The sequence below is a fragment of the Bufo gargarizans genome, chromosome 1, assembly GCF_014858855.1.
Source record: "Bufo gargarizans isolate SCDJY-AF-19 chromosome 1, ASM1485885v1, whole genome shotgun sequence".
Lineage (NCBI taxonomy): Eukaryota > Metazoa > Chordata > Amphibia > Anura > Bufonidae > Bufo > Bufo gargarizans.
The window spans coordinates 131,681,082-131,692,955 of record NC_058080.1 but is presented as its reverse complement, the minus strand read 5'-3'; the positions used below and the strand labels follow the sequence as shown (position 1 = coordinate 131,692,955).

The window sequence follows — 11,874 nt, the reverse complement described above, 5'->3', positions numbered from 1 at the left end:
CTAGTAGTATGTATTAGAAATAATCTTCTAGAATAGTTGGGAGACTTTGTAAATACATTACTTATCTTTCGCAATACAGTACATAACCCAGAGCTGCATCTAGAATTCTGCAGGTCGTCAAAGAGTCTGGTGTAAAGGACTGCACTCCCCAGCACAGAAATCACTCGGGCAACCTCTGTACATGCAATTCCCACAATCCCTCTACACAACTACTCCATGCTCTTCCCACATAACCCAGGTTACCACCATCACTAAGGAAAAGCTCTCCACCTTAATCTCCAAATCAAACCATCCATCCCACCTGATCCCTAACCTTACTACTGTAATTATCCTTGCTCTAACCCACCTTTTCAACCTATAAATAACCATTGGCATCTTCCTTTCCTCTTTTAAACATACCACCATGGAACCCATACTCAAGAGACCTTCCATGGACCCATCTTCTTTATTCTGCTATCGCCCCATCTCACTACTTTCATTCGCATTAAAACTCCTAGAACAACATGTCCATCTCGAACTATCCTCTTACCTAGCACCCCACTCACTTTTTGATCAACTACAATTCAGCTTACAGGATGTAAATCTAACTCTGTATCAAGATCAGTAATACAATGTGTTTACAAAGTTACCCAGCATTTTATATAGACATCATAGAAAGGTTATGATTATTAATACTTGTCAAATTTCAAAAGTTGGAATGCAGGATGAAGTACAGTGTGGCGTACACAATTCTTTCTGGCCATACCGTTTTTGTCACTCGTCACAGCTCCTCAAAGCATGTAAGGGCCCCAGGCTGTGTCTGATGACACAGTATCCCCTTTGCCACATAGAGTTAGAGCTCTTGGAGGGCTTCTTTCCAGAAGAAAGCAGACCTCCATGAACTGCGGGGTATTTGGTTATTATTATTAGACAATATTCTGTGCATGTGAGTCGCTTTCACTTCTGGGCCCTATAGCCCGTCATGTTGTCAGTTTTGCGCTTCGGTTGTGATACCCATAGCCATCAATCATTTAACATTTGTTTTTCCAGACAGTTTATTACACAAGACCTAAATTCTGACTGGTTGCTCTGGGAAACGAGCTTTTTTTTTTGTTCAGTCCCAGCATGTCTACTGGTATCAACATAGGTTTTGAAAATCCCATCCACATATAAATTTCTGCAGATATGCAGTGCTAATCCAAACAACTGAACCTGTGGCATAGAGGTAGCAGCCCAGACTCTAGTGCCTAATGTAGCTCAAAAGCCCCATTGCCACATATTTATTAGAGTATAAATGGGATATGATAGGTGGGGGGCCTGTTACGGATTTTCATTACGTCTCTGTGGCCAGGTACATTCATTCATCACCACTGCTTATACTATAATGCTCTGCAAAAGGTTTGGGCATTGAAACCCCACTTTTTTTTCTTAGGCCATGTCCCATAACTGATGTGCCACAACCACATTGTTGCAGTGCCATGCCCCTTTCATTCAGCACCTCATCCCCTCCAATTTACAGTTGGGCACCAGGCCGAGTTTGATATCGCTGCATATCGTGACGTTCATGGAGGGGTGCTTTTTGAGAGAACCCGGGAGACTTGCCAGCTCTACCTGGAGTCTGGGAGGTCTCCCATTTTCCAGGAAAGTTGGCAAGTAAACAGGAAACCATCAGTAGACATAAATCCCTGACTTGTGTTGTTCTGTCAAATTCTTAGAAAATTCATACTGGATGCCACTCTGAAAAGACAAAGTACAAAAAAGGCTAAATTTTTAGAGGACATCTCACAGATCTATGTCTATAGGCGTTTTAGCATTTGTTTGTGTTTAGCACTTGTTTGTGACGTCGCTGCTTATGGGCCCTAGCTTGGCACACTGTGAACTATTTTGCCTGTTCTTCAATGGGCAAAATAAAATTTGAGAACTTTGACAACACAAACACGCCAAGTAAAATTACTTACTGCTGGGTTCCCACTGACTTCTGGCTCTCCTGTCAAACAGAAGTGAACAAAACAACTTTATTCTATTAACTTTATTCTAAAAGACTCAAGTTAGCACACGTCATTAACAAGGTACATATTCCTGGTGGTGATTATTTACCCGTGATTGAAGCCTAGGCATGTGTTAAGAAAGTGGTATGACAAACATTATTATTACATTAGCCTGTACATTAAAAGTTCTTTTGAAACCACCACTAGTGAATTTGAGAATTTGGTAGCACAGTAATTCCCTGTGATACTTGAATACATGCAGTCATAAGAATAGTAGGGGTTAGCACCAGATTGGAAATCTAACCATATAGATGGGGTCAAGGCACATGGAAAGTAGTCGGATCCTGACTGCAGACTATCTAAACCATCAGCCCATCTTCCAGGTCATCTCAATTTACTAAAAAGAGCCAACGACTTAAGAATAGTGTTGAGTGTACTTGTGTTTTCAAGTTCGGCATACAAGGTTCAGGTTATCTAAGAATTACATTATGGATTCCGCTACCACGGACCATACGTTATGGTCCGTGGTAGCGGAATCCATAACGTAATTCTTAGATAACCCGAACCTTGTATGCCGAACTTGAAATCACAAGTACACTCAACACTAATCAAGAATAGACTAATAAAGGCAAGAGTCATGACCACACCACTATGAAAAAGTAAAGGAAATCTGAACAATGTCTACATGTACATTTTGAAGTGTGGCGCATTGCTATCCACCATAATCCTTCATGAAGAACTACCTGAAGAGCCAAAGCCATAAGCATTACAGTAGGTTTTAGGATATGACCCTTATGTGTATTTACACCAGGTTCTCCCAACTACAACCAGTCAATACAAGACCAGTTCATCTCTTGCTCCCAAATTCCAATCCATTGACTTGAGGTCTGTGTCCATGTACCTAAAATTTCAGGACAAGTTGTGATGCAGACTAAAAGCCTATATAGTTTTTCCACCCTACTAGTAAAACTATATAGAGATTATCAGGCAAGGAGAGGCACCTGTGGTCGAGCCATCGGTTAGACCACTAAAACCATTGAAATGGTGATCTAGGATCAAGCAGGAAATAGATGAAGAGTGTACAGTGCCTTTTAGTCCAGGGCACTCCTGTACAATGAGTGATGTACCTGATCATATGCACTTTTATCTGACAACTGCCCTGTTCTCCCTTTCCTAGACCACAGCAAAGAAGGAGCAGGGAGGAACACATCTCTCTGCTGTCTGACAAAAAGCAGCTGATGACTGGATGATCGAAATTCCTGCTTGAATAGGAAAGAGTGGTGCAGGTGGGGGAAGCGGGTTTAGAGGTAAGTGCTTCCGTTTAACCTACAGTGGTTGGCATGGTTACATATTCTTATTTGCGATTTGTGTTTTCTCATGTGTATATACAGTGTTCTGCCAATATCTAGGCAGAAACAAATAAAAGGCATAGTTCACATGTCAAGGTTTTCACATAGATTTGTTTGCCAAAATACACATCAAAACTGCACTTCTCCCATGGAAGTGAATGGCACATTTTTGGCCTTGCCACCATCCACAAGAATAATGAGTGTGTACACATTCCTCACCGAAAAGACGTGGATTACTGAAGTTCAATGTGGCTAATCCTGGATTTTTGCTGTGGATCCTCTAGTAAAATACACATTGGTTTGCCCTAGGTAAATCCTTGAAGTTTGAATTAAGCCCTAGCAGCACAAACTGCAAATGTGGCAGGCTAACCTAGCTATATAGGTCTGTGTACTTCGATCTCTTATCTTGGCACAGGATGAATGTAATATTCAATACTATGGCCATTTTTTTAGACCACCACTTGTTAGACTGGGTTAGGTATTAAGACACAAGAGGGTTCTCTAGAAAACAAAACCAAAGCTATTTTAGGTTTCTTTTCTAGAAGGTCTAAAGTTGGTTCTAACCATTAATAATTTTCAGCCAAAAGAGCTTTAGACCAACAATTATCATGACATTAAAATTGTATTGGTTAGAGGTTATCAGAAAGCTCTTCTGATGGCTGGAAAAAAATTATATTTAACCCAAAAACATAAACCTATCTGAACCATTTTTTCCAAGCCCCTGTAGACTCTAAATTGTTGAGGGGAATAACCAGAAACATGACATGTGACATGTCTATGTGTGATGGATTGGTTGTTCTAAAGTTACTATACATACCTTCTAGTCATAGTGGATAGAAAAAAAATGGAAAAATTTAAATAAAATCGTATATCAAGTCAAGAAACACATATGGATCAATTATGCCAGATTATAAGCACATTCTTGGCAAATCAATACAATCAATTGGTAATCAAGATGAACGTGAAAACGCACCACATGCCCCTCTTTTTGTGCCATTCTACACATGATTTATCAAAGTGTCACCTCCACAGACACAACCCAGCAAAGCACCACAAAAGTGAAAGACAATGTGGGGGACACCTTGAATTCTTCAAATTTACTCCAGTTGCCTGACCAACAAAAAAACTGGGAACGTCGCCAAACATTCTAGATCTTAATATTTAGGCAGATACTTTAGGGAGATTCTGAGGTGCAATGATTGGAAAAATTTATAAAAATAATTGCATGAAATAGTAACTACAAAATACGAGAAGGCAAGGTGCTTACAGAAAGGCAAAGTTACAACAAAAATATAACACATTTTTCATTAAAGAGGACCTGTCACCCCTCCTGACACCTCTCCTGTCTGTTTTAGCAATTGATTGCATTCCCCATGTAATAACAATTCTGGATCATCTATTCTTATGGCTCTATGTTGTGCTATTCCTTTATTATTCCTGCTAGAAGTTTACAAATAAATTGCCAGCAGTCTGCAGTAAAGGTACTGCTGGGTGTTACCAGCAGCAGGTGAGTCTGTAGAAATAACCGAGGAAATGGTACAACCTAGAGGCATAATAATAGATGCCCCAGAATAGTTATTACATGGGGGATACAAGTAGTTACTACAACAGAAAGGCCTGGAGAGGTGACTGGTCCTCTTTGAGGCTTCTTTCAGGCTTGCAGTATAGTTCAGGCAGGGAACAACCTACTGGAGATCTCGGGTTCTGGGGGTTACCGCAAAGCCAGCCAGCCCCATTGACTAAAATTGGGTCCAGCGGAGATACGGCCGTGACCTAGCAAATAGGCTGGGATCCAGCTGTACAAAAAACAGTCATCAATATCAGATCAGCAGGGGTTCTGACTCCCAGCACCCTCATGTGAGCCGTTGACATTGCAGCAGTGGATCAGCTGTAATTACACTACTCCTCCGCTAGTGTCAATGGAGAGCAGGTAAAAATTGAAGAGGACACTCTGCTTGCATGAGCATCACTGTTTCTTCAAACAGCTCATCGGCAGGGGTGCCCAGATTTGGACCTCATTATAGTCAATAGTGGGCCACCCGGAATGATGCTGTGAAAATGAAACTAACCTAACATACAGAACTGAAATGGTCAACTCTCAAGGTAGACATTCTACATAAACAACCTGAAGGTATGCTGCATACACAATTTTGGAGCAGGCAGGATCACATAATGTACATATATCATATCAGGTATACCAGAAAACATGAAATATTAAGATCATACAATAGACTTTTGTGAACATTATGAAATATCCTTATAGCCTCAAGTTTGATCTACTATTCACTTACCACTAAAATATTATTTCTGGAGATAATAATTTCCAATGTTCAAAAAGATTTAGAGAAAAGATTTGATACAGCCATTTATCTTCTGAATATTAATTCTGCTAGCCACTAACAGTCACTAATGTCAGTATGTTCCATGATATCTGTCATCCTGACATTACTGACTACTTCCCCATCTACAATTTACAATGAGTGAAAGCTGCATTTTAAAAATCTCTCAATAGTCTCTTCTAGTACCAATTCCTAAACATTAACAGATTCTACTTAAAGGGGATGCCCAGGATTAGAAAAAAATTGCTGTTTTCTTCCAAAAAACTGAACCAAACCTGTCCATTGGCTGTGTCTGGTATTGCAGCTTCGCGCTATCGAAGTGAATAGGGCTGAGCTGAAGTACTTTTAAATTTTTGAAATCCCTTTAATGGAGCCAGTGGGCATACTTGTGTGAAGAAAGTCAGCATATCAGGGATCAGGATCCACAATCAAGCCTTAGTGAGGAACATGACAATTTCTGCAATTATTTCCTTAGTATGGTGCAATCCATTGCATACTAAAATCTCAAATACTAACAAAAAGTTAGGGATATTTGGCTTTCGGGTGAAATTTATGGAAAACGTATAAAGTTCATGCTACAGTGATATTATATCATGAAAGTAGGGCATTTAAGTTGAAGCATGCAATGGTGATTTCCTCATCTCAAACAATTTATTGAAGCCAACACCAGAGGTGGGTATACCCCTACAAAAAATGTCAATGTCTTAATAACAGCATGTGGCCTTGAGCAATCAATTACACTTGACAACGACGTATCATGCTGTTCACAAGTCGAGTTATTATCTGCTGAGGCATGACATCCCATTCTTCTTGAAGGGCGTCCCTCAGGTTATTCAGATTCTGGGGTACAGAGTTACAAGCCTCTACACGGCGACTCAGCTGATCACATAGGTTTTCAATGGGATTCAGGTCTGGAGAAAGTGCAGGCCACTCCATTTGAGGTACCCCAGTCTCCAGCAGCCATTCCCTAATGATGCGACCTCGACGAGCATTCACATTGTCGTCCATGAAGATGAAATTAAGCTTGTGTTGTTCATGCAGAGGCACAATGACTGGATTAATGATGTTATTCAAGTAGTATGGGCTTGTCACTGGACCATTCACAAAGTGTAGAGCAGTTCTGTATTGACTAGACACACCCGCCCACACTGTAACACCACCACCACCAAAGGTTCGTCTGTAGCTGATGCATAGCATTCTCCTTGATGTCTCAGACATCGTTGGTGGCCATCATTTCTGCTAAGTGAGAATCAACTTTTATCAGTGAACAGCACTGAGGCCTACTGGTCCCTCGACCAGCGTAGATGCTCCCTGGCTCATGCAAGATGACGACGCCTGTGCCTGGTGGTGTGGTCAGGTACTTATGTAGGTCATTTAGCACGCAGACCATGCTGATGTAAACAGTTTCGAATGGTCTGACGTGACACTTGGGTGCCTCTCACCTCCCTTAAATGTGCCTGGAGTTGTGTGGCATTCATCATCAGGTTCCGAAGGGCATTGTTCACAATGATGCGGTCATCAGCGGGATGTGGCCAAAGGACATCATTCACTTCTATGCCTTTCTATGACCTGCTGCTGATGACACTCTAAACTCAGTGGTCACTTCCATCTGAGAACATCCTGCTTAAAGCCTCGCAGTGGTGAGGTACTGTAGATCAGTTGTTAGGTGTTGTCTTGGTCTCATGATGTCAAAATGTCAACAGCATGATGAGGAGGACTGTTTGAATACCCATTCTAATTGAGCCAGGAAATGTATTGGGTGATTCATGGATCAAACACCTATTTAGAATGTTGTCGTTAAGTTCCTTTGAACAGTTGTACATGTGCATTCAAAAGTTTAGAGAAGGTGAAATTAAAGGGAACCTGTCACCGGGATTTTGGGTATAGACCTGAGGACATGGGTTGCTAGATGGCCGCTAGCACATCCGCAAAACCCAGTCCCCATAGCTCTGTGTGCTTTTATTGTGTAAAAAAGGCGATTTGATACATATGCAAATTAACCTGGGATGAGTCCTGTCCTTGAGATGAGTCAGGGACAGGACTCATCTCAGGTAATTTGCATATGTATCAAATTGTTTTTTTGACACAATAAAAGCACACAAAGCTATGGGGACTGGGTATTGCGGACGTGCTAGCGGCCATCTAGCAAATCATGTCCTCAGGTCTATACCCAAAATCCCGGTGACAGGTTCCCTTTAAGTTCACCTGTAAAGGTTAGAGTGCATTTTAAGTTCATCCTGAAATTTCACTCACAAGCCAAATATATACAACTTTTTGTGAGTAGTGTATATTGCTCCTATATACAGTCGATCATAGGAGTCAGAGAGTATAGAGTCAAATAACTCAGTATACAGAAAACATCTTTAGTGAAGTAAATATCCACTGTTTTTTTGAGAATTTAAAGGGATATTCTGGGAATTGGAATAGGTCGGGATTTGAATTCTGGCATAGCCACTCCTTCATTGTTTATCTGGCCCAGCGCTGTACATTTTGTAGTGCCTGTGCCTGATACAAATTTATAGTGGATCATATAGGATGCTCAAAGATAAAACAAAAATTATTTATTTATTCTCAACATGTAAATTTAAAAATGGGCTAAAACAAGGGAGCCCACTCCCAAACACAATATAGCTTCGGGGCTAATGTGAACCTCATCCACAGTGATATGCTCTGTGGCACCTCCACCAAATAACATAAGTTGGGAGAGTCAGGAACATCTATCCTAACACTGTCCTGCGTAATGTAGTTCAGTCCTGTTTCAACTCAGAAGCAACTCAGCCCATATGCCTCTCTTTATAGGCTTCAGCGTCCTTCTGATTGACAATAGCAGCTAAATGCAGGGGAAGACAACTAAAAACATTGTGACTATTAGTTAGCCACAGTGTTGTGATACAGGTTCAATCTCCCCATACTTGCTTCTGTTATATAGCTGAGGACTAGAACGCCAGTTGTCCCTATAAATTGTCAACCTCCCCCCTGCAGCTGCTCGAAGTAAGGCTGCAAAATTTTACTACTACCACTGCTAGTCATCCGCATCCTATGCTAAGGATCTACGCGTTTAGAGCATATTCATCAGGAGCCTTTATAGATAGATCTAGCTAAGATTTACATGTGGTTTAGTAGGGCATTAACCGCGCACGCCATGATTATCATGCTGGCGGCATGTCTACCACTAGTGCGGCCATATGCCGCTAGCAATGTTCAATAAGCTGATTGGTCAGGGCAGTAGGAGTCGGCCCCCCACAGATGTAGTATTGATGGCATATTTTAAGGATTATCCATCAACACCAAAGTCCTAGAAACTTTAATTTATGCATGAAAAGAGACGCAATGCTCCTTTGTACCAACACACGAGCAGCTCTTCACAGGTATACAGTGCTCTCCACACAAATCACAAAAAGATGGAAACAACATGAGTTGGCTATGTAATACAGTCTACTACTGTAAGGAAGATGGTAACATAGCTCCATTCAATATAAAAAATCTTATTCTATCTCAGTCAAGGTTTTCTCTAGTTCTGAAATCTAATATCAGATATTCAGATGTCTACATGTTTGACACCTTTGCAACTTCTCAACCACAGCAGCTAGAGGTATCTAGATGTCTACAAGAGGAGGTCTCTCACCACCTATAATAGTTGTGGATATTGGTCATATTGCTGGAGTATCTTCAGGAGTCATACCGGAGATTCACACTGGGGATCATTGTAAATGTGGTTTTATTTAGTGGAATAAACAATACTACATTCCATAGTTGGCAAATTCATTTATGTACAAAAAGTATAAGAAATGGCTTAAAACACTGACAGACAATGTCTGCTATAAAACTGCAACCTCGATCCTATTCCAGTCCATGTGGGTAAATGGTGTGTCATGCCATCAGGGACAGGCGCTATATGTACGCACCATGCTTCTCTTTCTGTAGTGCATCTTTGTCATCTTCAGGCTTTCTCTTGTCCTTACACAGGGCAGTATCATTCTGTTCCTTAGAGGAATCCAAAGACTGAAAAACGCAAAAGTAATTACAATTAAACCCAGAAGTAGATCCATATACAGTGGTCCCTCAAGTTACAATTTTAATTGGTTCCAGGAGGACCATTGTATGTTGACACCATTGTAAGTTGAGTAATTGGTTCCAAAGGCCCAACATTTCATCCAAGATAAGAGAAAATGAAGATTTAAGAAAAATAAGCAGATAACCAAGGCAGATAAAACAAGTCCTTACATATAACAGTCAGGAATAGCTGCTAACTAGCAACTAATAGAGGTATTTTATCAGAGAAGTAGCCTTGATTGGTTGGATCTGAGTCTGAGGCATTGTATGTGGAGTCTCAACTTACGATGGGTCAGAAAAGACCATTGTATGTTGAAAATATTGTATCCTGAGGCCATTGTATCTTGAGGGATCACTGTATAAACCCATCCTATGACTTCATACATACAGGACTCAAACAATAGTCTCCCTTAATAATATACAAGAAGTGATCGTGTGTCTGTATCTGCTGGGAATTATGTACCTGCTGCGTGTCCTTATTACTGGGCTATACAGAATAATGTATGTGACTTTACATAGCTATGGAAAGCTACAGATGTATCTCATGCACAAAGTCAGCCATAAAATACATGCGGCATGTATGTAATTTAAAGGGTTTACTATCTCATAAAATGATGGCACACTGCTAAGATACGGTCTATAAAGGAGTTAGTTTAGTGCTGTGTACCCCTTAATGCTATGCCCTGTACTGAGGCACCACTGGCTGTGTAGGGAACAGCAGAATGCTCATTACATTCTCAGGACCGTGGAGGTCCTAGCAGTTTACCCCCCCTTCCCCCCCCAATCAGAAAGTGATGGCATTATCATTATGAAAAGGAAAAACACACTGTCAAAAGGAGTCTGCAAAACTACTCACAGTGCTTGGTAGGGGCCAGGAAGCTCCACCTTTTGTGGAGCTGTTTTCCCCCCAGAAGTATTGTGAATGTGAACTTTTATTCTGGCAGGTTTTGATCCTGCAAGTGCCCATAAGGCGGAGCTTCACACTGAACAGGCCCCTCCTATCTGCTCTTAGTGACAGCTGCAGCATCCAAACAGGAGACCAGTACATCTGTCACTCAGAGCACAAAAAGCTAAATGGCAAGAGCAGGAAGCAGTTCAGTGTGAGGACCTGCCTGCTAAGCACTTGCAGGAGCAGAGCCTGGCAGAATAAAACTTTATATTCACACTATGGATAATAAAAGCTCCTTTGAAAGGTAAGTTTGTCCTGCTCTCCCCAAAACAACGATCGATGCACTGTGTAGCTATTGCCCCCAAAAATCTGCTGTCAGAAATAAAATTTGGTAGCATGGCGACCATCATTATTTCTTGCCTTTGTGAGAAGGAAAGATCCACCTTTGTGGACCAGGAGATACTTTTTTGTGCATACAGCATAACCCAGAGCAGCGTCAAAGAGCGTCTCTCTAAAAAATGCAGCACGTCCATGTGTAGTATGGACAATCCACACATTTCACTTAACTATGTAATGCGTTAATTCCCCTGTGATGGTGTTGCAGGAGACACATGAGTACTCATGGACAGGGTCCTTTGTTTATTTTTGGGGGACTCTTATAGAAACATGTCACTGTCCAAAGCAAACACCCTTCAAAACAGTGAAAACAGAACAATTACCCAATGCATAACCTTTGATTTGGAGACATCTTTTTGCTCTTCTTCCAGATCATTTCCATTTACAGTAGGTTCAGTTGTCATGACGGACAGTGACACTAAGTTGGTCACAGCGGGTTCTTCACTGCTAAGGATAGGAGGTTTTGTGCAATCTAAGATAAAATAAAAAATACAGCACAGAATTAACAAATATTTTGTACATATGAGTGTTATAGAAACACCCTAATATTGTAGTATGTGGGAGCTAATCAGAAGGCACCAAGACAATTTTGGAAAAAAAATACTTCTAGTTAACACGGTTACTTAGACAAGGACTTGTCTTAAAGGTCTTGTCCAATCTTTTAGAAGTGATGGCCTATCCTCAGATCAGATAGGTCATTACTTGTAAAAGAGAGGTCAACCCCTTTAAAGGGGTAGTCCAGAGGTAAAATCATTCTGACAAAGGGCTTACGGAGTTAAACAAAAAATAAGAAGCAATAATCAACTCACCTATCCGCCATCCCATTCTGAAGCTTCCTGGGTCCAGACTGGTGCCTACTTCCTGGTCCTGGCTCAAAACAC

At 41.0% G+C, this 11,874-nt stretch overlaps 1 protein-coding gene across 1 annotated transcript in view; it reads right to left on the bottom strand.

The window, feature by feature from the left end:
* LIMCH1 (LIM and calponin homology domains 1) overlaps positions 1-11,874 on the bottom strand; it is a 323,950-nt gene that overhangs the window by 77,994 nt on the left and 234,082 nt on the right. Inside the window, exons 22-25 of the mRNA XM_044276674.1 lie at positions 11,317-11,465; positions 9,561-9,657; positions 1,938-1,966; positions 1,670-1,716 (exon numbers count right to left, since the gene is read on the bottom strand). Coding sequence (XP_044132609.1) covers positions 1,670-1,716; positions 1,938-1,966; positions 9,561-9,657; positions 11,317-11,465 — 322 coding nt within the window. The remainder of the gene's footprint in view (positions 1-1,669; positions 1,717-1,937; positions 1,967-9,560; positions 9,658-11,316; positions 11,466-11,874) is intronic.